Source organism: Peromyscus maniculatus, chromosome 1, assembly GCF_049852395.1.
Source record: "Peromyscus maniculatus bairdii isolate BWxNUB_F1_BW_parent chromosome 1, HU_Pman_BW_mat_3.1, whole genome shotgun sequence".
NCBI classification, from domain to species: domain Eukaryota; kingdom Metazoa; phylum Chordata; class Mammalia; order Rodentia; family Cricetidae; genus Peromyscus; species Peromyscus maniculatus.
The window spans coordinates 12660374-12687647 of NC_134852.1; the positions used below are offsets into that span (position 1 = coordinate 12660374).

The following is a 27274-nucleotide window of genomic DNA, read 5'->3' on the forward strand; positions in this document are numbered from 1 at the left end:
CTGGTGCCCAGCCAATCAGAAGGGACAATGCAGAGTTCCACAGAGGGGTACCTACCCCACACCAGCCCTGAAGAACGGGAGGCAGCAGAGACTGGAGAGAAGCCCTGCCTTGTGCTGGATGGCACTGGGCTTCAACCCCAGGCTGATGACCCCACTGCACACTCGCTCACTGTTCTGGGGCTCACTCCCTCCCGTGGAGATCGAACACAGGGTCTGGGGTGCCAGGCGCCCACCCGGCACTAGGTTCCTCAACAGGGACACTTCACTGTGTGCCTACTCTCAAGGCAGCTCCCTGCCTCCTAGCCCACCCTTTCGTTTTGGTTTGGTTTGGTTTGGTTTTTGGCTTTGTAAGACAGGGTTTCTCTGTGTAGCCGTGTGTGTCCTGGAACTCGCTTCGTAGACCAGGCTACAACTCATGTAGGTGGCCTGGCTCTGCCTCCTGAGTGCCCAGTGCTTCCTATCCCCTTAATGGCTGGAAGCCCAGCTCCAAGGTCCAGGGACCTCTTGTTCTTCCTAGCAGGTCTCAGCTGTCAGCTGACTCAGCACAGCTCCTACCCTGACCTGCATTGCAAATCTGGGCAAGGGGGTACCCCCCAGGATGAGGATCCCAAAGTGCTAAGTCAACAAGACCTGATGCTCTGCCTGGTAAGCACAGGCGTTCCCCACCCCACACACTCACTCACCAGGGGAGTCCCAAGAGAATGGAGCTCTCTCCAGGCCGTGTGGAGCAGATTAACCCAACCCTGAGTCCCAGAACTCAAGGTCCGACACCAGAAATCTTCAGCTGTCTTCCTTTATTTATATTTGCAGTATGAAACACAAGCTCTGCACACATACTTGCACACTCACGCCAGCCTGGGGGAAGGAGCTGGGACAAGGCCACTTGGCAGCAGTGCTGGGACCCTCAGGGCATTGGGCACCCAGAATCCCCGGTTCTGGGCCTCTGGGGACGTTGCCAGGGAAGCCCTGCTCCCCAGGGCCAGGGGCCAGATGCCTGGTCGAAGTGCAAGGTCTGAACAAACGCATGGCCATATGGGCCTAATGCCCTCTGTTACACCCCAAGGTGGTCCTGAGTGAAAGGCTGGGTGTAAGCATCTGCACCAGAGCACGGGTCAGCGGCCTCAAACCCCAGCGCCAGTCCCCGCTGGGACAGACGGGGAGGTTGTGCTTCAGAGCTGCTGACCCAGTTATTGTCCTGGCTTCCTTTCTTACTCCTCCTTCAATATATATATATATATATATATAATATATAATATATGTTTCTCTCTCTCTCTTTTTTTTTTTCTCTCTCTCCTTTCTCTCTATGTGACTATCTTTATTCTAGGAGACAAAGCTCCATAGTTTCTCTTCTCAGTGCAAATGGGGGTGGGTGAGGGCATCTCCCTGGCACCAGCCTCCTTTGGAGTCCAGAGGAGAGAATGTAGGATATAATGGGGTAGAGGGCCACCAAAGGACCCATCCTGCCCCACTGGGGGATTCCATGGGAAGGACAGAGGATTTGGCCACCGCTGCCGCTGGGCAGCTACCTGGAAACAGAGGGAGACACTTGTGAGGGTCCAGTGACCCCCCCCCATCTTGCCCAACCACCCCCAAGCTGTAGGCACACTCACTGGGAACCCGATGAAACAGGCCCTGCTGGGGTAGAGCCATTGGGCATCTCAAGGGCCTGGGCACTGTTAGGACAGAAAGGAGACCTGGAGGTTATTTCTTGCCCCTCCAGTCTTGCCCATCCACCCAACACCTCCCAGAGAGGCTAACTCACCTCTGGCTTTGGGGAAGCCCCAAAGGTTCTGGGCTCTTCTCCCCCTCCACGGTCTGAGGGGACTGGCGGGCCTCAAAGGCTGGGACAGAGGTAGAGGGGTCTCTGGTTGCACTGTAGGTAAGACAAATTTGACTACTGTTAGATGCTCCCAGGGCTCTGCCTGCCTGAAGACACCATCTCTCCAGAAGAGACCTCAGGGGAGGACAGGGCTGGAGAGCAGAGACTTCAGAGCTTTGGGAAAGCCTATGCGCATACAGATGGCAGAGCAGGAGGGGGCTGCAGAGCTGCTGGGGGAGAGCCAGGCCTCCCCAGCTTTCTCTCTGGCAGCTCTCAGGGGCCATCCCCCTGCAGGACATGCTTGTGGTGCCATGCACATTCCTGCTTCTTGTGGTCCCTGATCCTCCTGGAAGCCGATCTCACCTCTGGGGTCACAAGGGCCCTATGTGCCACTGTCTAAAACATTTAATTATTAAAAGGAATGGACACGGGGCATAGTAGCTCGAGGTAGAGCTTGGTGCTGAGGACAACTAGGGACAAGAGCCCAGCATCCACTTCAGCGGGAGTCTGGGCTTCCCCTACCCCACCTCCAGCAAAGAGCTCAGATGGGACACCAATGGTCACCTGTCCAAGGAGCTGGGGGCGGAGCGCATCCCGTGCAGAGTGGCCTGGACATCCGCAACACTAACCAAGGCCTGGCAGGGGGCTGTGGAAGGAGAGATGGGCCACATTTCAGCTGTCACCGTCCAGCAAGCTGAGACATGGCCTTGCTGCTGTCCCAGTGCCCTTACGGGAAAGGTATGGCTTGGCTCACCCAAGGGCTCTGCTACTTTGCTGCTATCTGTGACTTCCTGAGGTGCTGAGGGGGGTGTGGGGTCCTGAGACCTAGAAGGTAAGAGAGGAGCTTGAAGGTGTGGCTGTGGTCAACACCCAAGCCTAAGAGAGGACTAGGAGGTGGGAGGACCTCCCAGATGAGACCCGTACCCGCCTGCCCTGCCCTGCTCATCCACACCTGAGCTGTGGGGCATCGTGGGCTGGAGGGCTGGTCAGGATCTGGGTGGAGGATATGTCTGCCTCCTTGGAAACTGAGGGTCCTGTTGGGGCATCCATAGGCACTGGGTCAAAGGTGGCTGTCCAACTTGGGCCTGTGGCAGAGGTAAGAGAACATGGACCGAGGTGAGCTTAAAGCAGGCAGACACTCCATGTCCACCTGAGCCCAAGCCCCCAAACACCTACCAGAAGGCTGAGGGCTGGGGCTGGGCAAGGAGGAAGGGCTGGTCCTCCCAGAGACGGCCTGGTCAGCCCCCTCCTCCTCATCCTCTTCTTCCTCCTCCTCCTCCTCATCCTCGCTGTCTGTGCTTCCTCCACTCCTGCCTCAGACACCAACTCATTAGGAGACCATATAGGGAGAGCCGACCGACCCACTTCCCCACCCAGCCCAGAGCCAGAGCAGATGGTCCAGGAAACCAGGGGTGTGAAGATGCTGGAGAAGGCTGAGTCACACCCACAAGCACAGATGAAGCACCAACTCTCAAGTCGCCTCTGTCACCAGTGTCACCAAACACACAGGACTGTCCACCCTAGGGTCATCCCCCGAACACAAGATCTACTATGCCTTTTCCTCCAGCTAGAAATGCCAGCCAACACCACTGCCATATCCTGAGAACACCTAGCACCCTTGGCTGTTCTAAAAATAGTCTGAATGCTTATGACCCAGGGTGTAGTCATGAAGAAAATCCCAACTGCCTATGCACACAAAGGAGGAAGAGAGGACTAGGGTAACCCAAACTCAGAGAAAAACCAGGCCATCCCTCCTGTGCAGAGCCTACCTCCTAAAGCATGTACGTACACATGTAAACAGGTATAATAAAGGTGAGTACAGTGTAACATTCAGGAAAGAGAGCAGCCAGGCGGTGGTGGCACACGCCTTTAATCCCAGCACTCAGGAGGCAGAGCCAGGTGGATCTCTATGAGTTCGAGACCAGCCTGGTCTACAGAGTAAGCTCCAGGACAGGCACCAAAACTACACAGAGAAACCCTGTCATGAAAGAAAAAGAGAGAGAGGAGGGTGGGGCTTTTTTTTTTTTCTCAAACTAATGCTAGGTCCACTACACTCTGCAAGGTGGCTCTGGGTATACACATAAGGAATCTAAGTCAGCACAGAACAGACACCTGTAGAGTTGTTTATTACAACACTATTTACAATGCCGAGTTATAACATCAGCCTCAGTGTTCATCAACAGAGGACTAGACAAAATGTGATCTACACACAAAAAGAGGTTTGAGTTTATTTAGCCATAAAGAATGAGATTATGATATCTGCAGGATAACAGAGACCATCCTGTTAAGGGAAATAAGCCAGAGTTTACAAAGACACAAAAAGAGGGCAGGTAGTTAGTTGGGAAGAGGGGAGGGGGGATAGGGAGGGTCAGAAAGGTTAACAACATATACTAAAATGTCATAATGAAAATCTACCATTTTGCACAAGGAATCTGTCCAAATGTCTGTGCATGTGCATTCAAGCCAGCAAGATGGCTTAGTAAATAAAGACACCTGCCACCAAGTCTGACTGCCTGAGTTCAATCTCTGGGACCCAAACTGTGGAAGGAGAGAATGACTCCTGCAAGCTGTCTTTACACACACACACACACACACACACACACACTGCAACCACACCCAGGCACTTGTGCACCCATACAATAATTAATAATAAAAACCCCAGAGTAAAACTCTGGGTTGTGGCACACACATGTATTCCTAGAGTCAGGAGGCTGCCTCAAAACATCCTAGTGACAAGTATTACAAATATAGGACCCTTCCCCTATACTGTATGACTTTAAAGAGTGGGCACGACATCATGGGCACTGCTGCCCATGGCAGAGAGGACAGCAGCCATGTGGGCACAGAGGGAGGAGAGGGCAGGTCCTGCTGCTGGCTCTAGATTCAGACTGAGTGATTCCGTCTGGCTGCAAACACTAGGTCTGTACATTTATCTGTATGCATGCTACATATCAATTATAACATTAACACAAACAACCGTTCTTCAGATCCAGTCATGAGGTAACAGCTTAGTGCTGCAGGCCATGCATTGGTAGTGTTCATCTCAGCAAAAGGTCTGACATGAATTAATTTGATCACACTGAGTATCAGACAAAAAAAAAAAAAAGGAAGAAAAAAAATAAATTATCCATACAAAGCTGATAATCTAATTTGAGAGGGGTTTTATCGTCTCTCATTCCAGAAAGGGGAGAAAGGGATGCTTGTGTGGCACCATCTGAACTCAGGAGCACAGGTGAATAATGGTGCCTTCTTCATTTCGTACCCAACGTAATCTGAACTGAGTTCTACCACTTGTGATTGAAACCACACAACTAACACACACCACACTGACTTTTCTCACCTCCAGCCTCAGTCCAGCACTTACAAGCCTCTGCCTTTGGTGTGTGTGAGTGCGTAGGTTTAGGCGTACGTGAAGGAAGACTCACCGGACACCGGGGGGCTGGCCTGCATGGGACACCCTCGCTGGCTGGCTGCCCTGCCAGGCGCCATATTCTCCATCTGACTCTGCTGAGCCTTGGCCCTCCTCCTCCTCCTCCTCCTCCTCGTCATCGAACTGCTGGATGCGGTCCTTGTAGCATATCTCAAGCAGGTTGGCATTGGGCTGCAGGGCAGGGCAGGAGGATATGCTGTACTGCTTGTGACCCTCTACACCCTCCACCCACCACCACAGGACAGGGAGCACTCACATTCTCATCATCAGCATTTAAGGAGAAGGTGATGTTGGCAGTCTTGTCAAATGGCGCACTGGGGAAGAGAGATGCAGTGAGACATATTCTCACACAGCAACCCTCATTACTGTGCAAGTCACCTCCTGCCTAAGGTTCACAGCATTCTGAGGTCACAGAAGGAAGTCAACCTAACGGATATATTCTCAGCACAATCACACTAAAGGGAAGTGTCCTCATCTCCTCCCTAAACATAGAAACACAGCTCCTGGGGCTGGAGGGGAGGCTCACTGGTCAAAAACACTTGTTGCTCTTGCAGAGGGCCTGGACTCAGTTCCCAGCACCCATGTGGTGGCTCATGACCATCCATAACTCCAATTCCTGGGGATTCTACGTCCTCGTCTGGACCCCGCAGGCACTGTATGCATGTGGTACACATACACACATGCAGGCAAAACTCATACACACAAGCTTAAAATAAATGTTAAGACAAAACAACACAGCTCCCTTCGATGCTCAAGACAGGGACTCAGGTGACCTGCCATGCAGGAAGCTCTACAGGATGGTCTGAATCCTATCTGTGGAGCAGCCTCAGCGACTCACTTGGCACTTCTAAATCTCATTTCAACATCTGTAAAAATCAATGAAACGGAATCTACATGGAAGCGTGTTTTTAAGGATTTACCTACAACCTAGTTTGTAAAAGCTTACATACACATCCACCCATGTTTCCTGGTAACAACAGCTCTGGCTGTATCAATCTGCTGTTCATAACTACCACGCAACAAAGCCAACAACTGAAAGGCATCAGCAAGACACACCCTATTCCGCCACACTCTGGAAGGGGCTCTAACTACACCAGTACCATTTACTGCTACTGCAGGGGGACCTGTCGCTTCCTGCCAGGGTTTGTGGCCTTGAGTTTGTGACCATCACCCCCTCTCTTGCAAGGATGCAAGTGCTAGTGGGAAGGGCACGGGGCCAGTGCCACACTCCTGGAAAACAGATGACACTGAGAGCCGACAAGGCAAACTGCTTCAAGACCTTCCCAGCCAGACCCCACCAGAGTAAAGGTACCGGCTGGAGTAGCTGACACATGACCCCTGCCTGACCTTTGATAAGCCTACAGTCTGTTCAAATGCTAAACACGGGAACATAACCATTTTTGAAGATTAAATAACACACTGCTGCCAGGGCCCCACCACTCCCAACCATGAGGGTAGGATACCAGTAAGAAGACTTAACTGTCTGAACTACCCAGCGGGTGCTGCCGGCAGGGAGCGTCTCCCAGTGGGCACCTGACAAGCCAGTCAGTACACAGGCATCTTTGTTCAGCTCTACGGACAGCCCCACAGAAATCACATGAAACGAAACCTGCACCCTGGAAGTATCCACATGCTCTCTAAAAGAACTCATCAGCTTCTCCTCCTCCTAGCAGAGCCTGTGACTTTCTGTCTTTTACCCACTTTTTCAATTTGTTTTGAGATAGTGTCTGTCTCATAAGCCTACCTAGACTAGCCCTGAACTTGCTATAAAGCTGAGGATGACCTTGAACTCCTAAGTCTCCTGCCTCTACTTCCCAAATACTGGAATTACGAGAATGTGCCACCACATCCGGCTTTTCTTTCTACTGAGATGCCTTTCTACCCTTACATGGTAAGAACACTATACACAGATGCACATCGTGTACACAGGTTGGGGTTATTTCCCAAGGGGCCGTCTCAGGCTCATGAATACTCAGCAGTAATATACTCCACTCTACAAGGGAGTGTCCTTAACTCCCCAAAAGGAGGAGCTGAGGCTCTCAGCAAGTCAAGAGTGGAGCGGCCCAGCCAATGCTACACTGCACTGCCCCCTCAGCAGACTTGGTGTCCCCCAGCAGGACTACAGAACACCTTCCCCCGACACTGCTGACTAGGTACCTTCCCTGCTCTAACCCTGAAGAGCTTCGTTCTCCTTGTGACTTATCTTGGTGGAAAAGCAGGAACAGAGCCTTGTCTCAAAAGTACAACTAGTTACCTAACTCCATCTACCAAGAAACCAGCCCCACTCCCATGAGGATGGAGTCAAGTTTCCACTTGAGCATCTTCCCCAAGGGACCAAATGAAGGCCTCTGACTAAAATAAGGCTAGACAGGAAGCAGAGAAGCCGCCAACACAGGATTCCATGGCTGTATCTAGGGGGACAGTGAAGCCACAGCAGACTGCTGTCCACCACAATGCTTCCAGAGATGCTCAGCATAAGGACCCTGACAAGGCTCCGTCTGGCTAATTCCTAGGACTTTGTCTCTTTGGGTGCATATAGTCGATAAGCTTGCTCAAAGGGCCAAAGTATTACAAAACGGGAGAACATCCAGTGGGAGAACATCCCGGACCACCACAAGCGATGACCCAGATGTCCACTCCATGCTCCCCAAGGCCAGCTCCTCCACCCAACTGCATAGTCTCAGAGTTCGGCCACCTGACAACCAGGTTCTACTTTCCCTAGAAACATCAAGACTTCATCAAGACTGTCTTCTCTCACTCAGGCACCATTCCTACACCGTACACTCTGCTCACCACCCTCACCATGAGGAACCTTCATGTCCCATTCTCAGGACCTTCATTGTGGGAAGGAAGATAACTCCAGGGCCGGGTCTTAAGCCACAGCTGGGCTATGCCCAGAAACAGGCTGCTGGCTGCACAAATAGATGAACATTCAAGAAAAGATGCAAGATATACACAGGGGCACAAGATATACCCCCTCCTGAGGCCAGGCGGCACCGTGACCACAGGCAGCACAGGGCACATGCGTCACAAGGCAGAGCCCCGGCTTCACACGAGAAACACTCACTTCACACTTTCCTCCTGCTCCCCGAATTCCTCATCATTAAAGCCAAAGTGGTCAATGAAGGCTGAGGTCATGCGTTGCATCTGGAAGTCCATGAAAGCCTACGAGAGTCATGGAGGTCAGGGCTGGAAGGGAGCTGCCCTTCCCGACTCCTCCCCCTGCACAGGCCCAGGCCCACCTGCTGCAGGACAGCCTCCTCGGGGAAGTTGAACTCCTTGAGGCGGTCATCCTCGTCATCACTGGAGGAGTGCAGGTGGTGAGTGTTCACCTGGGGACGGGATGAAGGAGAGTCCTCAGAGCCAGCTCAAGCCCCCAGACGAGGGCAAGGCAAGCAGCTGTAGAAGTAGGGGCATGGGTGAGATAGCAGATCAGGCCTCACCAGATCTACTGTGTTCTTCTTGTTGGTCTCAGCCAGGGGTCCTGACACAAAGGCTTCCCACCGCTGCTGCTGATCTTCTGGCAGCTCTGAGTACAGGAACAGGAGAGTGTGAGGTGGGAGAACCTGAGCTTCCAACACCCACCTCTTCAAGCTGCTTCTCCAGCCAGCCCCAAGCCTCACCCTTTAGTAGCTGCCCCAGTTGCTCAGCATTGGGCCCCTGTTCTGCATTCTGCACCACGGCATTGGCCACCCGAGTCAGGTGGCCCATATAGCCTTTCCTTGGGCCCCCTCCAGACCTGGTTGAGAGTGGAGAGCACAGCTGGGTGACAGGCTGGATGTCAGGGCTACCCAGGCCCCCAACCACCCTCCCACCGCCCTATTTTCCCCACAGGAAGTGGCGAGCACTGACTGCACATGGTCGTTCTCCTCCCAGGACGCCAGGATGCGCTCCACCAGGCGGCAGTGCTGAAGGAGCTGCAGGAGAGCAAAGAGGAGTTGGCTTGGGGACAGCTACCCTTCAGAGCCCGCGCAGGGAAGGGCCTCTCCACAGCAAGCCAACCTCACCAGGCCCCAGCCTGTAAGCAAGCAGAGGAAGGAAGGGTGGGAGCCAGTGTCTGGCCTGCTTTAAAGCCCCGTTTTGATACAGGGTCTCAAGTAGCCCAGGCTAGTCTAAAACTCTTTACGTAGTCAAAGATGACTATAATCTTTGGACCCTCACCACACCTGCTTTGTTATGTTGTGCTAGGGACCATCCATAACTTCATGCACGCTAGGCATGCACTAACCAAATGAGCTACGGCCCAAGCCCTATTTTTTTTCTTTTTTTCTCCCTGAGACAGGATCTCACTATGTAGCCTAAGCTAGACACCTAAGTTGAGATCCTCGTCTCCAGGTCTGGGATGAAGGTGTGGGCCACCGTACCTAGCATGAGTTTTTGACTTCTCACATGGAGTGTACACAGGCACCCACCAGGCTCAGCCCCTCACCTGCTCCTAGTGTCCCACTCTCCACTGCCAAGTCACAGCATTCACTGGCCCTCAGTATATACCCATGTCTCCCCAACTGTGTATCCCATACCCGTCCTAGGTCCTGATGCTTCCAAGTGGGAGGCCTCTGGGAAGGTATGTCCTAAGGTACCAGGTCCCCAGAGGGAGGGGAACATGAGCCCCAGCTTACATGTTTCAAGATAGGATTTGGGACAGGTGTCTCAGAGCTGCTGTCTGGAGGGGGCCCGGAACTCAGCATGGCGCTCACACACACCTCCACTTGAGCATGCAGGAAGTTGTTGAATACGTAGTGGAAGAAGAGGTCCTGAGGGAGTGGGGACAGGGGCTGGTATCTGAAATGTTCTGCCCACATCTCCGCCTCCCTGGCCCCTGATCCTATCCCTTTACCAGTAAGGTGTTGGGCACATCCAGCACCAGGAGCTCCTGTGTCAAGGCAGCAGCGTTGGTACTCAGAGCACTGGCCAGGAGCTTGACCACATGTAACCTTGTGTTACCCAGTGGTGGGACCAGGCTGCCCCACGTCATCTGGAGAGGCTCCAGCTACACAGGAACAAGGGATGCTTAGTGCACACAGGGTACTTCTTTTCCACCCTCACTTCCCTCTAGAATCACAACAACCAGTCCCCCACCTTGGGAGGCTCAAGCAGGAGCTGATGGAAGCGGGCAAGCCGGGGACGCAGGGCATGCAAGGCACCCATACTGGATACTGCATTATCCAGGGCCCCCTGGGCCAGGAGCTCCAACTGCCCATCCACGCTGCTAAAGAAGTTGTTCATGGTCACAGAGTCAGACCTGTGGAGAGAGCAGGATGAAGGCACACTGTGCCACACAGGCCACAGCAACGGGCCAGAGGAACACCACAGTCTTGTGCCCTGAACACCTGGAGTTCTTTGACAGGTCGGACAAGCAGGGCAGAGGTCAGGCCTGGCTGGGGGAGGACCATATATCTGACTCCCCACATCTTTGCACAATGGCCACCTCGCTCGACCTTGAGGCTCTGAGGGACTGCAGATGCAGGCAGGGGCACCCTACCGTGGCCTCCTAGGCTCCAGGAGGGTCAGCAGCACTTGGATCCCACTGACAATGACGGACTGGCACTGCTCCCCCTCAAACATGTTACTCAGGAGCTGCTCAATGGTCTCCTGCCTGAGGGAAGCGGAGTCAGAGTCAAGGGCCAGGGCTCCCCGAGGACAGGTCCCTCCCCAGGCCTCAGCACTGGTCCTGCAAACCCACTTCTCCAAGGTGGCCAACAGCTGGTCTGGCTCCGGACTGTCCTGGCCTTGGATCATCTGCTCCCGGCTGAGGCGGATGATGTCACACAGGGACTGGGATGCATTGGAATGTTGCTGGGGAGTGGAAACAAGGAAGGATGCAGCACAGGCCAACCATCGGCCGCCAGCCCTTTCCGACAGACACTGGGATGCATGCTACAGTGAGGAAGCCAGTACCTAAACCTCCAGAACGGAGACACTGATGTGTGCACATGCAGCACTGCTCAACCACATACTCATCAACTGCTAAATGGAGAACAAAGCTTGGTACAGCCACAGCGTGGGTATTTATGATTCCGCCATGAAAAGGAATGAGGACTAACCCATGCCACAAGACCCCCTGCCAAGGAAGTCTCATGTAACCCAAGCTTACCCCAAACTTTCCAGGAAGCAAAGAATGACCTTACACCTCTCCTTCTCCTGCCTCCAGCCCCAGAGAACTGAGGTTGTAGGTGTGAACCACTATACCTGGTTTATGTGTTTCCAGTCCCAGAGAACTGAGGTTGTAGGTGTGAACCACTATACCTGGTTTATGTGTTTCCAGTCCCAGAGAACTGAGGTTGTAGGTGTGAACCACTATACCTGGTTTATGTGTTTCCAGTCCCAGAGAACTGAGGTTGTAGGTGTGAACCACTATACCTGGTTTATGTGTTTCCCAGTCCCAGAGAACTGAGGTTGTAGGTGTGTACCACTATACCTGGTTTATGTTTCCAGGGCTCCATGGATGCTAAGCAAGCTCTCTACCAACTAAGCCACATCCTCAGCACCCTTACCCATCTTTTAAGGCACAAGGGGATGTGGAACATAAAAGAGTTTGAAGAGGTCAGCCGGCACTCACATTGTCATCCTTTGATGGGTGGATCTGCTCAATGAGCCGCTGGACAATCTTTTCTTCGTTGAGCCACTGAAGGAAGAGGGTAAGTTCCTAAACCATACGCCAGCCCATCCCACTCCACCACTCCACCTCCTGAGCAGGCCCTCACATTGAAGACATCCTGCCGCAATTGGGGCCGCTCCACGCAAGTAAGCAGGCGCAACAGAAGGTCCATGATGGCCGAGGTGCCAATGTGCCGCAGCAACAGGTCCACAAAGTCATCTTTCTTGCGCAGGAAGGACACAAGCTGGGGGCACAAGCTGTGTCACAGCATAGAGTTCTGATACCCACCCCCCCCACTCCTCACCCACATGTTGAGTCGGCAGGCACCTGGTCTGTCTTGCGATTGATGAGAATGCCCATGACCTTGCTGAAAAAGCTAGCAAGTAACGGGTTGAGGCTGTCACCACTCTGCAGGAAGCCATAGAGCCGGTTTAGGAGGGACTCATCTGCACCCAGGGCATCGTTGATCTGGGGCACATCAGAGGTCAGGATCTCACAGGCCACACTAGGGTACCTGGGAAGTGAGCGCAGGATAGGTGTGGGTGCGGAGAGAAGGCGAAGGCCCCACCTCATCCCCACATCCAGCCCTGGGCTGCTCAGGGGTCCTGTGTCCAGGAAGGGAATCCAAAAGAGAACTCAAAGTCCCCTTCAATTTCTGTACCCTCCCCAGGCTTCCTTAACAACCCTGAGGGTGCAGGAGTTATAGACCGGGGGCTAAGAGCACTTGCTGCTCTTCCAGAGGACTTGGGTGTTTGATGCCTAGCACCTACATGGCAGCTCACAACCAACTGCAGCTGTGAGTCCAGTGCCAGGGGATCCAACAGCTTTGTCTGGCTTCCACCAGGACCAAACACTCATCATACACATCTGGTAACACCAATACACACGCAGCCAAAACACTCATACACATAAAATAAATTTTAAAAATTAGCCAGGTGGTGGTGGTGCACATCTTTAATCCCAGCACTTGGGGAAGGAGAAGCAGGAGGATCTCTGTGAGTTTGAGGCCAACCTGGTCTACAGAGCGAGTTCCAGGACAGCCAAGGCTACCCAAAGAAACAAAAAATTACAACAGCCAGGCATGATGTCACACACCTTTGATCCCAGCATTTGGAAGGCATAGGTGGATCTCTGTGAGTTCAAGGGCAGCCTGGTCTACATAATGAGGTCCAGGACAGACAGGGCTACATAGAGAAACTCCGTCTCAAAAAACAGAGCACGCTAGAGAGATGACTCAAGCGGTTAAGAGCACTGTTGACTCTTCCAGAGGTCTTCAATTCAATTTCCAGCAACTATATAGTGGCTCACAACCATCTACAGTGGGATCTGATGCCCTCTATTGGCAGTAAGTTATACATGCAGACAGAGCACTATATATACAAAATCTTTTTTAAAAAGTAAAATAAAGAAAACTGAAATTAAAAACACAACAAATATCTAGTGGGAACCCATTGTGGTGGTACATGCCTTTAATCCCAGTACTCAACAGGCAGTGAGCAGGTAGACCTCTATGAGTTCAAGGCCAGAGCTACATAGAGAGACATTGTCTCAAAACAAACAAAAACCCACTGGGGCTCCCTCCACCACAAAGTGACATCTGAATTGACCTTAGTCCTAAAACTCCTGCATTTCCTGATCCCTCCCCCACTAACTCCCATCTCTTCTAATGCCATGTCCAGTCCCACATGCTGCTCCAGCTCAGGCCCTCTCCTTACCACCCTAGCCCTGGCGTCATTTTCTAACCTCCAACCCTTGCTCCTCTTCTCAGACACATTTAGGTACTTGACATTCCAAGAGCTTCACTGCTCCGGTACCACCCAGGGCCCCGTGACACTACAACTGCTCCAAGTATAGCCCCAAACTGTGGGGACCTCTGCCAAGAGCCCCCCCATCTAGAAAACCGACTCCTTGGTTTAGGGCAGGGACACCCAGAGCCAGCAGGGATGCCTCACCATCAGTCAGCTCTCTATGCTGAGTCTAGATCACAGCCCACTAGATGCAGGTTTAATGAGGGTGGATGGGCAGAGGGAAGAGCAAAGGAGAAGATGCCCAGTGGAATGAGCTGGCAAATGACAGACACCAGGAAGCAAGGGACACCCTACTGTTATAGACTCTGTCCCTCAGAAGTGCTATCAGAGGCAGCAAGACCAAAGAGGCCACAGCTCTACGGCTGGCACTGCCTTGCAGCCCACACTACAAGGGGGAAATGAGCTGGGCGGTGGTGGCACACGCCTTTAATCCCAGCACTCGGGAGGCAGAGCCAGGCGGATCTCTGTGAGTTTGAGGCCAGCCTGGGCTACCAAGTGAGTTCCAGGACAGGCTCCAAAGCTACACAGAGAAACCCTGTCTCGAAAAAAAAAAAAAAAAAAAAAAAAGAGGGAAACGAAGTGGCAGCTCTCGCTGTCATCTGTCTGGCTCAAGGTTTCCAGGATGGGAAGACAGAAGGCGGCAGAGGCCAGCAGAGTGAACAGGATGGACACAGGAGGCAGAGATGTAAGACCAGGGAAGGGAGGGCAGCAGCAAGATGGCACACAACTGCTGGGGCCCCACCAGCTGGTGCTGCACCTTATGGCCTCCCTCTCCCCTTACAGAGCTCTTCACACCACACACTTGGGGCCAGGCACCAAGAATGGGTCAGGCAGATGGAGACACTGCACTCGCAAGCTCAAAATCCAAAAGAGAAATTAGTAATCAAAAAGTCTCGGATGAAAAGCAGTCTAGAGCCAGGGACTGGCTGTACAGCACAGGAGCCCCACAGGCCGCCTCACACCAGTGTCTGCATCATGAATGCAGGGGGCCACAGTCAATCCTGGCAGGATCTTGCTCTCTGGATCAAAGGAAAGACACCTTTTCTCGGGTTTAAATCAACCTCCGGGAAGCCATGCTGAGAAAAGCCAAGTCACAACCAAGTCAAAGGGAGAGAGACCAGTAGCGTGAGTTAAGAAGGATGGAGCGTGTTACGAAGGAACAGAAGGAATCTGTGTGGGGATGAAGTGCACAGGATGGTGTGGTGGTTCAGACACAAAAGCTGATGCAGGTGACTAAGCCTGAACATACGCAGAAGAGTACAAGCCAAGCCAGGAAGCCTCCTTTCAACAGGGACTAGGCAGGTACCAGGCATGCTATGTCCACGTCACTATCCCAGTGTGAAACCCTACAGAGTCAGGGCAAAATATCACAGTTGGGAAAGCAGCAACCTATACCTGGGATCACTCAACTACTTCTTACAGCTGTGTTCAAGCCTACATCACCCTGACAAAAATCTTAATCAGTTGAAAACAAAGAGAAGGAGACTAGAGAGAAGGCCAGCAGTTAAGCATTTTTAAGACTTTCAAAGAGGTTGGTGGCGTCACACATCTTTAATCCCAGCCATCGGGAGGCAGAGGCAGGCGGATCCCTGGGACTTGTTGAGCCAGTAAGCTGACTTGGTCAGCTTCTGATTCCACAGATCCTGTCTCAAAAATAAGGTGGAGGAGGTGAGCTGGCTCAGCAGGCAAAGGCCAAGCCTGAAAGCCTAAGTTCAACCACCAGAACTCACATGGTCAAAGGAGAGCCTGGAGAGAATGACTTTTGCATTTGTCCCTGAACACACACACACACACACACACACACACACACACACACACACACATACACATACACACATACACACACATACACACATACACACACACACACACACATACACACACACACATACACACATACACACACATACACACATACACACATACACACACACACACACACATACACATACACACACATACACACACACACACATACACACATACACACACACACACACAAGTCAAGCATGGTGGATACATTGTATCTCAGCACTTGGAAGGGAGCAGGAAGATCAGGAATTCAAAGTGATCCTCAACACAGCAAGTTCAAAGTCAGTCTGGGCTACATGGGACCCCATCTCAAAAACAACAAAATGAAGACAAGAACAAACAAGAAAAAAGGTTAACAATGAAATGAAAGCAGGGAGACCTGGCTCCCTGTCGAGGTTTGAAGTGTGAATGGGACTTATCCCAAAGCCCATACTCAGCATGTCTAGAGAGTCTTATCATACAGAACTTTTAAAAGAACTGGACCATGGAGGGTATTCACTGGGTGAGCTGCGATCCTGTAAAGGGCCTGACCCTCCCTGCCTCACCTCCTCAACCCCAGAGCTCAGTTACTGAGTACAGGGAGAGTGAAGGACTGACTCACTTGTAGCGTAGCCGCTCCTCACCACTGGCCGGGGGCTCCTGGGTGACCCAAGCCACCATGGCCTGCAGGTGGGATGGCTGCAGCAGGAAGTCCAGGAGCTTCCGGTTGACAACCTTGCACTCCTGCAGCACGTCCTCCTCGTCCAGAAGCTCCGGCAGGCTCAGGTCCTCCTTCTCCAGCAGTGTGTCCAGGTGAGAGCTTGTGTGCAGGTCAAACTTCCAAAACATGGCGCCCTGCAAGCACGGGCATAATCCATTTGTCACACACACCTGCCGACCTCTGACGGACAAGGCGCAGCACAGTGACCAAGCACACACACCCCTCCCAGCCCCAGAGCAGACTCCACACGGGTCTGCCCTGCACAGGAGCTCCACAGGTACAGCACATGTGCTCAGCACTGTGACCAGCACCCAATCCTGCCAGGGAACCCAGAGCCCACCACCTCAGCCTCCAGACTGCCTCCCTGCAGTACAAGAAGTCACTTTCATTTTCAGCTTGAGGCCTGATGAAGTCCTCAGTGTGGACCATCCAGAGCCTGCAAGGAAAAGCTAAATGGCCTGCAGTGACCTTGGCCCATCCCATGAGCCTGTATGCACTGTCCTGTATCCGAGCAAGGATATCATCTGAACTTCTGGCTTCAGATTCACTTTATTTGCTGAACAAATCCAAATGCTCTCATGACCTCTAGTGCACAGCTGCTGCCTATCCCAGCAGATCCCCCAAGGCTGCCTGGTGAGGTGTGGGGTGGTGGCAGCCGGGAGAGAGGAAGTATGCTCATCTCGAGGCTGCGGCTGTTGCCTGGACACCACACACACAAACACAGCCCAACTATACTCTCATCACCCCACGCCCAGGCCTGGGACAGGGAAGAAGAAAACTTGGGGTCCGGGCTCCTAGAACAGGACAGTAACTAAGCAGGGCCCAAAGAAACCCATGATGATCAACAGTTCGGCAGGAGAATAACATAGCTATCAAGCCCTGACTCCAATAACTAGCTGAGACCAGAATACCCTGGGTACTAACCAGCTGGCAGCACTGTCCTGAGCCCCTGACCTGCACTAATGCCTTGCTCCTCTCAAGACAACAACAAAGTTCCAGCCTGTGCTACCAGCTACTTACTCAACAACATGCACAGATCCAACAAGCCACAGCATCGCATCACACAGGATGGAAAGAACTGAATCCCAGTAAGTTATGAGGCCTCCCAGGACAGCATCTGTGGGATTCTTGCTACAGTTAAGGCCTGACCACAACTTCTGCTCTTCACTTGTCTCCTGCTGGCTTGTCAACCACCAGAGGGAGAGGCCACTGCTGCCCCAGGCACACTGGATAAAACTAACACAGAACAGCTCCAGCCAGGAGTGCCCAAGGCTTGGCACACAGACACCAGACGCTCTCTGCCTAACTGATCTCCTCTTGCACAGACCTCATTATTTCCCAAGACACTCTGATTGGCAACCCGAGTCCGGTCCTAGGGAGAAGAGCTCCTCCACCACAGGCGCCCAGTGAGAGCTTTCTGAAGAGACATCGGAGCCCCATGGACTCCAGATGCTGCTCTCCAGCACTGCTTGGAACCTACCTACCCACCCCAGCCTTCTCCATGCTGCATTCCTCCCTCGCCCTGGACACACTGCATTCCGTTCTGTTCCCAAACACGCTGAGCCTTCGTCTCCCTCAGCAGGCTGTCCCAGTGCTGGCTTCTTCTCATTCTTCAGGGTCTCTTATTAAGCATTCTCCTTGCACAGGGGCTTTCCCAGCCTTGGTCCACTTGCTCTGACCTCTATAGAGCTCACTTACTGCTATCCAGAAAGAAGATTATCACACAATAACAAGCCCTTATAGCTACCTGTCCTGACAATAAAGACTGCAGGGGACGGGCTGGAGAGATGACTCCGCGTTTAAGAGCACTGGCTGCTCTTGCAGAGGTCCTGAGTTCAATTCCCAGCAACCACATGGTGGCTCACAACCATCTGTAGTGAGATCTGCGCCCTCTTCTGGCCTGCAGGTATATATGCAGGCAGGACATTGTATACATGATAGATAAATAAATAAATAAATAAATAAATAAATAAATAAATAAATAAATAAATAAATAAATCTTTGAAAAAAGAAAAAAGACTGCAGGGGCTGAAGACCACTCAGTGGTTTGGAGTACTTGCTCTTCCAGAGGACTCGGGTTCAATTCCCAGCACCCATATGGCAGCTCACAACTGTCTGTAACTCCAGTTCCTGGGACCCAATGCCCTCTTCTGGCCTCCACAGGGACTAGGCACACATGTGGTGCACAGACATAAATAAAGACCAAACACTCATATACATAAAACTTAAAAATCTAAAAAATACAAAATAAATAAAAAAAAATTTAGACTATTCTTCCAAAGTCTTCCTATGTTACTAAGAGCACACGGGATACTGCCTGACACAGAACCTTACCCTTTAGTTGTAAATGCTCACAAATATTAACTGAAAAGACATACATATTGCCAAACCATGCTGTCACAAGGTTCCAGCCCCTGAGGCAGGAGACTGCCAGTCTGAAATTCATAAAGTAAAATCACTACCACCCCTTGGCTCCATTCCATCAAGGCCAAAGGGAGGAAGTCCAGGAGAAGGAGGTACAAGGTCACTCAAGGCAGGTTGGGAAGGGACAGGCTAGTCCCAGGGTCAATGCAGGTGCTGCGAGTGTTATCCTAGATGTGGGGCGCCGGTGAAGGAACTCCTCCTTCATAAGAAGCACGTGTTGTGCAGACCTTCCCTACTTCCTCACTAAGGGCAATCTCACAGGCCAACCAAGCACTTGTCACAGAAAACATGCACTGCACAGGGGACTCGCCAGCCCGGAAGAACACTCACAGACGGGGAAGGGGGTGGTGAGGCAGACAGGTTCCTGATCTGCGCATACCTAGGACTAGAATAATCTCAAGGGGTAACCGCCACATTAATCCTGACTGCTGATTTCCGGCTGAAGACCATGTGGTGGGAAGCAACAAGAAGTTCACCTCCGTGAACGAACGTGGAGCCTCTCCCCACAGGAGGCCGTCTCACATGGCAGTAAGGGATTCTACGAAGCGTGGAGAACAGACATCCACAGTGACTGAGGAGAGATTACGAGTTTTAAGGAACTAGAGGAAGTGGAATTGCTTAAGGGGACAGTTTCCTTTTGAGGTGATTTTTTTTTTTTTCTTAACATTTTAAAACTCAGCCAGGCACAATGGTGCATTCTTGTAATCTGAGCACTTGAGAGGCTGAGGCAGGAGGATCTAGATGTTTAAAATCAATTTTGACTACATAATGAGTTCAGCACCAGCCCCGTCTCCCAAAAAAAAAAAAAAAAGTTAAAAAACTATGAGAAAAAAAATAGCATGAAATAAAAATGATTGTGCCGATGGTTATACAAAGTTATGGATGTACTCAGAACCACTGACTTGTACTCTTTACATGGATAAACTGGACGGCAAATAAATAATATGTCAACAAAACCATTAATGCAGAAACAAAATCTGCCCAGGGCCACTATATTGAGGCCAAACCAGAGCCAACAAAGCACCTGCTGGCCTGAAGGAGGGAAGCTCACCAAAGTTGTGCCTGGAGAGCTCAGACCACCCTTTCCTCACCCTCACTACCCACATCCTTGAGGTAAGAAAGCCCACTCTGCTAAGTCTGTATGGTGAGAAGATGGCGGATGCTTAAGGAGCCTCAGTGGTGCGGAGCCGCGCTGAGATGGGCCACTAAGGCCTCTACACCCGGCAGGCAGTCCTAGCTACACTCTGGGCAGGAGGCCTACACTGTGCCCACCTAGGCCTGCAGCACAAGCCTCACTGGGGACTGCCTATCTTACAGCTAGGAGTCAACGCCTGGGCCAGGCCTGGCTGGAGAAGGGTCACCAAGCAGACCAGTCAGCAAGCTCACAGAACAGAGAACGGATATGCAGTGTGAGAGTTGATAGGGAGCCCAGAGGATCCAGAGGATAGATAGAGGGCCAGGGGGACTCTTAGAAACACCCAATTGAGAAGCATGGAAGAGCCTCACTGAATGCAGTGATGAAGGCTTTCTTCAGGGTGGCCAGCAGAACTCCATGCAGAGGGTGGTGGGCAGATTCACTAGCATGTGCTAGCGACACACTTCCCTACTAATACAGTGGGGCTTAGGGCTGGTGAGACGGCCCGACAGGAAAACGCACTTTGCCGCCGCCAAACCTAACCGTCGGAGTTCAATCCCTGGGTCCCACGTGTGGAAGGAGAGAACTGATTCTTGCAAGTGTCCTCAGACTTCTACACACACACACACGCTGTGGTAAAAGTGTGTGTACATGCACACTCGCACACACAAAATAAATGTGGTGAAGTGGAGCTGTTTGGAGAACACAAAAAAACCCTTCTCCACGGTCCGAGACAGGTCAGGAGCAAGGCCAAGCCATCACCTGTGGTTATCGCCAGGACCGAGTCTGTCAGAATGTTGTCTTCACACCAAGACAAAAGGGAAAGAATCATTGTCAGTTCCATTTGACAACAGAATCTATTTAGAAAAGGGGTCCAAGGAAGAGAACCATACAGCTACCAAGAGACAGATCAGAATCCATACGACATGCTACAGTCTTTTGACAGAAACTCACTTCTAAGATGCCTGGTTAGAGGGTACAGTTAGTTCACAGTCCCTCAAAATTCCCATCCCTACTCCAACCTTACCACCTGTCCCAGGGAAGAGGTTGGGATTCTCTCCCCACGCTGGCTTCCCAGAGAACAGGGTAGGGGGCCACTGGAACAAGTCTAGAGGTAATGGTCAGTATGGGGTTCATGCGGGAGGGATGCAGGTGGAAGGCAGGTCCTGATGCAGTAGGGCAAACAAACCCTTCCACAGGCTGCCCTGAGACCACGCTCAGACACTTCCAAGCAGGAGAAGGGAGAGACCGTCACTACACCAGGGGGACAGTGCTCAAACAGGAAAGCAGGGGCTCCCAGCAGTTGCCCGTGACTTAGGCACTTTCTTCAGATCATTCAATACTCAGCACCACACACCCTGCCACCCCCACCCTGTGGAACTTTCAGCAACTTCATGAAAACGGAAGTGACAACCACTGGTTTTAGAGACGGTTTGAAAACCAAGACTGGCTGCTAACGGAAGGAAGGGAAATTATAAATGAGAAAGGAAACCATTAGAAACGAAAGCTGCTCTGCCTCTCCTCCATGAGCTCCAACATGAGCAGCTCTGGCTTCTTGTTTGTTGTGCTGTTCTACGGTCTAGGACGCTAGCTGTCCCCCTCAGGAGTCTGCCAGTCACCGCACCTTCTCCTCCCTGGCCCAGACGAGACCTGAGGGTGGTCCCCGCCTGTCCCCACTGCTGCTGCAGCCACCGCTGTAGCTCTAATACTGTCTACCAGGAAACCCACGGGCAGGTTCTTGATCTGCCGATTCTTCCATTCTTGCCCTAACTACCCCCGACCCCTCCAGCTTGGGAGACAAGGGCAGAGAACCCTTTAGGAGGGCTTTCAGGAGAGCTGCCCAGAGGTTCCAGAATCAGGACAGACCCCCAGGCCAGCTGGCTGTTCTAGGAGGAAAGGAAACTGTGCTACCAGCAGCAGACCTGCTAGCTCCTTAAAAGGCTGGGTGGATCATGCCTCTATTTTTTAATGCCACAGCCAGCTCCTGGCCAAATCTGGAAAAGGGGTTTGGGACACTTAATACCAGGGATGAGGAGACAATAACAGCAACCTAACCACCTCTGGGCAGGCTCTGCAAGGTGGCCTTCCGAGCACACCATCACCCTGGCAAAACAAGCACGGGGGCAACCGTTTAGAGAGGGAGCCATGCAGAAAGGCCTGGCCACGTGCAACAATGAGCTGGGACTTCCCATGGCTTAGGCAAGCCTGAGGGGTAGAAGACAGAGAACCACCATGGGCATGGGCCTACCCCTCAGATCCTAGAACCACCCCGAGGAAACAGAAACTCTGACCCAACCCCATAGGAGATGTGATTAGAAAACAGAATGTAAGGATACTCGGCTAAGGACTGGGGAGAAGACTCGAAGGTTTACACTCAGCACTCATCCACTGGAGTGGCCCACAGGTCTAAAGGGGAAACAGAACAGCCTACTGGAGAGATGTGCAATAGCCCCTAGAAACACAGAGGGGAAACCAGAACTGATGGGCCAGGACTTGGGAAGTTGAGACTAGCCTGGGCTATAACGCAAGATCCTATCTCAAAATTAAACTAAACTAAACTTTGAAAGACCTAAGTTCAAATCTCCATGTGTTTGTCCAGACTGGCCTCAAACTCCCAAGCTCAACTGATCCTCCTGCCTCAGATTCCTAAGAAGCTAAGATTATAAGAACATACCACCACACCTGACCAGGATTGGAATTTTCTCTCTCCAAAATGAAAGCCAAGGACCTAATTCCACTGAGTCTGTTTCCTCTTCTGAGAAATATCTTACAGTGAGGTTACTGTAAGGCAGCCCTTCCTGGAGAAGAGTTCATAAAACTGATGTGCAAAGAGAAAGTCCTGGTCAGTCATGGGTGTGCCTCCACCCAGCCAGTACTGGGCACCAACTCTAAGCACCCAGGCCGCTCACCTCTCTCTTGCAGCAAGTCTAACGGCAGAAACATTCAACAGCTGAGCCAGACTGACTGCTCTCAGGATGGGGGCTGTGCCCTCTACCTGCCCTGCAAGCTCTGGGTCTGACTACCTCCTCCTGAGACTTTCAGGCCTCTACCCTGACACCACTTCCTCCAAAAACCCACCCCCCATCAAGCCTCCACTCAAAGCATCGCTTTAGTCACTCTATGAGAGCATATACATCTCAGCTGTGAGGAAAAGACAGCTATGTCCAGGCACCTGACACTCTCTAGAGATGTCACCTAGGATCTAACATACTGCCAGATACAAAACCAAAGTGCTTGTTGGCGGTTGGGGATGTAGTTCATTTGCCAAGGTGTTTGTCTAGCATGCACAGGGCCCTGAGTTAGAATTCCAACAGTGGACCACCACCGCCATCCTAATATTAGGGAAGTAGAGACAGGAGGATAGAAATAAGTCACCCTTGGCTACATAGTGAGTTTGAGACCAGGTGGATCTACACGAGACTCTGGTTCAAAATAAAAAGTAAAAGTACTAATTGGATTAATGGAAACCGAAGCCAGAGAGGAGAAAGTGATCTCTGAAGGTCACTTGGCCAGAGATCCCAAAGTAGGGGGGGGGGGGAGGATGAGGTTGCTTTCCTTCAATGGAATAAAAGAGGCCACATGACCAAACAAAAGCAAACAACCAAAGAGGATGGATACAAAGGAAAATACTCAACAGCTCACATCACATAGAAGCACAAAGTACACAAGGTGTTTAAGCAATAAAGCAGGGTAGCAGTGTTTCCCTGCTCCCTCCCTCACCAACACCAATGGCATTTAGGACTGGACAGTTATTTGCCCTGTATATCAGAAGACAAGTGATAGCATTCCTGGGTGGGACACACATACCTCCTCCTATCTCCTGTAGTTTCGACAACCAGAGGTCTCCAAACAGTGCCAAATGTCCCCTAAAGGACACATCATACCTGAGAACTACGAAGACATTGAAAAGTCAGCTCGTAAATCTAAGAGCTACCGATGCGGTGCGCTTGCTGTGCCTTACCTTCTGACAGGCATCTGCAAACCCTGCACTCAATCCCCAAAACCACCCCACACAGAGAGCCCTCCTGCTGGCCCACTTACACAAAAGAAACAGGTACAGAACGCCTGTATAGCTTTTCCAAGAACAAACCACTTGGAAAGGCAAGAGCCAGGAATCGAACCTAGATCTAACTCACAAAAGATCCTGCTCTAAATAATTCCCCATTATCCCAATCCCAAAACTAGAGGACTAGAGTCACTGAACTTGGGGAAATGATCGAATTAGGCAAAGGCTACCAGAAAATAAAAACAAAAAACCCCACAGGAGAAGCAACTTTAAACAGCACAAGACAAAACTCCAAGTGTATGTGGCAGAATATGGCAAGTGCTCCCATGTAAACTGTCCACATTAGGTATTCAAAATGCACATATAAACAGCTTATAGTGTACTGTTGAAGCAATCCAGTCCCTGCAATGTTGGCCTTGGTGCTGACAGGACCTTGCCTTTAAGATGGAAGCAACCCTGTTGCAGTTTTACAACCTTCAACCCATACCACACCTGACATACAATTCAGCTTCCTTTCCAGAAACATCTTGCCTTCCAGGGAGGTGTTAACGGTAGCACGTCCTCAGTAAAGTTGCCTCTGTATATTAAGAGTGATCAAGAAGACCCTAACCACCTTGGCCTAGTAACATAAACATGTAACCTCAGCTACTTGGAAGACTGAGACAGGAGGATTGTTGAGTCGATATCCCACTGGCTCTGCAGACCGAGTTCAGAGCAAGTCTAAATAACGTAGTAAGATACTGTCTCACAACTTAAAAGTCATAGGGGAGGGAGGCTTAGGCTGGACTGTTGCTCAGTGGTAAGAGTTGTTTGCCAGCAGCAGGAAACCTTGGGTTTGAGCCCCAGTACCACCACTGAAGGGAGGAAAAAGAGGAGACCTCGAACAGGTCAGTTAAGGCCCTGGACACACGTCCCAGCCAGGGCATTCTGCCCTTTACCCTCTCGACACGTCACCCCACGTCACCCCACGGACTCCTGACTCCTTCAATGCTCCCACCTTCACATATTTGCACGTGCTGTTTCCTCCACCTGGAAAGGCCTTCTTCCCACTCTGCATCTGTCAACTCCGCCTCGGCCTTCCTCGAGAGAAAAGCCACCCATCCGGCCGGTCTCACCGGTCAGTCCCTCCCACTCTGCGGCCGGCCGGCTGCCACAGCACCCTGGGTTACCACCATCACAACACACAGTCATTGTGACTGCCCAACTCTGCCTGTGGCTCCCCGGGCAGACACAGTGCCGGGACCTCCTGCTCACCACCCCCTCCCGGACCCAGCCCCAAGCCACCAGGGCCTGCCCTCAACAGGCCTCACTCCGCTCACACTAGTGCCCACGAATGCACCCAAGAACAGTGCCTGCCAAGCGCCTCCTCACCACGGGACGCTGGGGTCAGCCAGGGACAGGACGGGCCCCGGCCACGGTGAAGGGAAAACCTGCCTGATCTTGCCTTCCCGAGCCCAGGGCGAGAGTCTGAAAGGCCAAGGGTCCATGCAGGCTGATGAGAATGAAAAGGGGCGACCCGGAGGGAGACGAGAAGGCGGGAGGCAGAAAAGCGGAAGGCGCTCGGGAGGAGGGACGGAAGGCTAGGTGGAGGGGACGCCGATCCCCGTGGGGAGAGATGGGGGTGGTGGGCTGCACGCAGGGAGAAGAGGGGAGGGAGGCAAGGACGGAGAGTCCCCGAGACTCAGCGGGGACCCTCGGGGGACGCGGAAGGTGGGGTGGGGACGATGACAGCGAGGCCGACACGGGCCCGGCGACAGGAAACAGACTTGACGACACTGACAAGTGGCTGGGAGCCTCGGGGAGGCTGCTAAGCGACCCGGGGGGTGCTCCGGGGGACCGGGGAGGCAAGAACTCGGACGGCGTGAGAGGGCGGCCGCGGTGCTCACCTGCGCGGAGGGGGCGGCGGCTCCTCGCACTCGGGGCTCATCGGGGCGCCCCCGCCGCCCCGCCGCCGGCGGCTCCGGCCCTGCCGAGGGGCCGGCTATGAGGGGCGGGGGCGGCGCCGGGGGTGGGGAGGGTGGGGAGGTGGAGAGGGGTTGGGGGGCCCCCGCGCAGGCGCCCGGGCCGGAGCTCGCGCGGAGCCGCGCAAGCGCCCTCCGGTCACAGGGAATCCCCCTGCCTCACCGCCGAGCGTCGACGAGTTCGGGGCGTCGCGACAAAGTCGGCGCGCTCGTTCCACGGCAGAGCTCGGCGGCCGCCGCGAGGCCTGCGCAGGCGCCTCCGAGGGAGCAGGGGCGACGAGGGGAGTCGCCGCGGGTTACACACGCACACACGCACACGCACACACAGACACACGCGCCGGCGGGACGGGGTGGGGAAAGGCCTCCGCAGCCCCGGCGGCTGCAGCGCGGCCCCGAGAGCCGGCGCCCGTCTCCTCCACCTCGGCGTCGCCCGAAGCGGCTGGGTCTCCCCGGCCCAGCAGCCAGCCGTCCAGCTCAGGGCCTCCAACGCACAGCTAGCTCCGCCACCGTCCCACAATGCCCCGAGCGCGGGAGGACCCGAGGAGACAGGCCCCGCCCTCTCGCGGCCGCTCTCCGTGCGCAGGTGCGCCAAGGGGGCCGCTCGGTCGGCCCGGCGCGTGCGCGTGCGCCCTGGCGCCTGGCGCGCAGGCCCCGCCCACTCCGGAACGCCGCCGCCGCCGCCGCCTGTGCCCGCCGTTGCCAACGTTCTGCTTCCTGAATCAACCCGGGGGGGGGGGGGGGGCCACTGCGCAGGCGCCGCTGCACCCAGAACCCCGTTTCCTATGACTATTCGGTTTCAGCGTCTTTCGCCCTGACAGCTACCTTCGGAAATCCATTTGTGGTTCCGTCTCCGCCAATCATGCTTCTGCCTTGCCGCTGCTGTCCGCTCCCGGAGATCCCATTCCCACTTCTCGTCCCCGCCCGAAGCCGGCTGCTTTTGTTCAGCCGGGCTGGTCGCGGACGCCGTCGCCTGGCTGATCTCTGTCCCCACTTAGGCAGGTGCCCAAGCGACGTCTACTGCTGCCAGCGGCTGCACAGAGCTCTCTCTTGTCACAACCGGGAGCAACCCCTTACGCCGGGACTCCGTCACTTAAGGGCCTTTGCTAGCGCTGAGCCTCGGTTTACCCCAGCTTTCATGCCCTCTTTCGTGCCCATTGTAGAGGTCAGCTGTTAAGGACTAGATAAGTGCATGTAAGACACTTTTCCTTCTTGAAAGCAGCAGATTGGCACTTTATATTTCGGGGAAGTTATATTTCGGGGAAGTTGAGTCCTGTCCTGTTTGTGTGTATTCTGTCTTTCAGGGAACCTAGTGTTTTTTTTTTTTTTTTTCCCACCGCTTAATTCTCAAATGGCTTTAATGGATTAAAGCCTGTCAGTCATTTTCTTTCTGTCTTTTCTGGGCTGTGTGCTATTTCTAACTTGTTTGCTGCTGGTAGTGTTCGTTTGATCCTTGTACCAGCTAGCTAGTTCTGTGTAACAGACCGTCACCTGCACATAATAACATTAACTAGTTCTGTTCCCCATGTCTCCTTTTCCGTCTGGGACCCTAGCCCATAGGACAGTGTTGCCCATATTCAGAGT

The 27274-nt window shown here is 52.9% G+C and overlaps 1 protein-coding gene across 6 annotated transcripts; it reads right to left on the bottom strand.

The window, feature by feature from the left end:
* Positions 1 to 1294: 1294 nt before the first annotated feature.
* Positions 1295 to 26745, bottom strand: Ppp6r1 (protein phosphatase 6 regulatory subunit 1). 6 transcript variants are annotated; one of them, XM_042271067.2, is made up of 24 exons: positions 26516 to 26745; positions 16069 to 16301; positions 12175 to 12361; positions 11954 to 12091; positions 11809 to 11874; positions 10933 to 11045; positions 10732 to 10845; positions 10329 to 10491; positions 10087 to 10239; positions 9869 to 10003; positions 9102 to 9166; positions 8873 to 8988; positions 8693 to 8778; positions 8492 to 8581; positions 8317 to 8414; positions 5506 to 5563; positions 5245 to 5420; positions 2996 to 3129; positions 2772 to 2904; positions 2574 to 2644; positions 2384 to 2465; positions 1763 to 1873; positions 1611 to 1673; positions 1295 to 1526 (listed from the first exon to the last, which is right to left on the bottom strand). In XM_042271067.2, exons 1-24 carry the CDS (start codon positions 26552 to 26554, stop codon positions 1523 to 1525), a joined length of 2628 nt encoding a protein of 875 aa, XP_042127001.2. In that variant the 5' UTR covers positions 26555 to 26745; the 3' UTR covers positions 1295 to 1522. The 6 variants fall into 6 exon arrangements, with proteins under 6 accessions (XP_042127001.2, XP_076425751.1, XP_076425762.1 ...); XM_076569636.1 differs by lacking the exon at positions 26516 to 26745 and adding an exon at positions 25857 to 25983; XM_076569647.1 differs by lacking the exon at positions 26516 to 26745 and adding an exon at positions 25619 to 25749.
* Between the last annotated feature and the right edge of the window lie 529 nt (positions 26746 to 27274).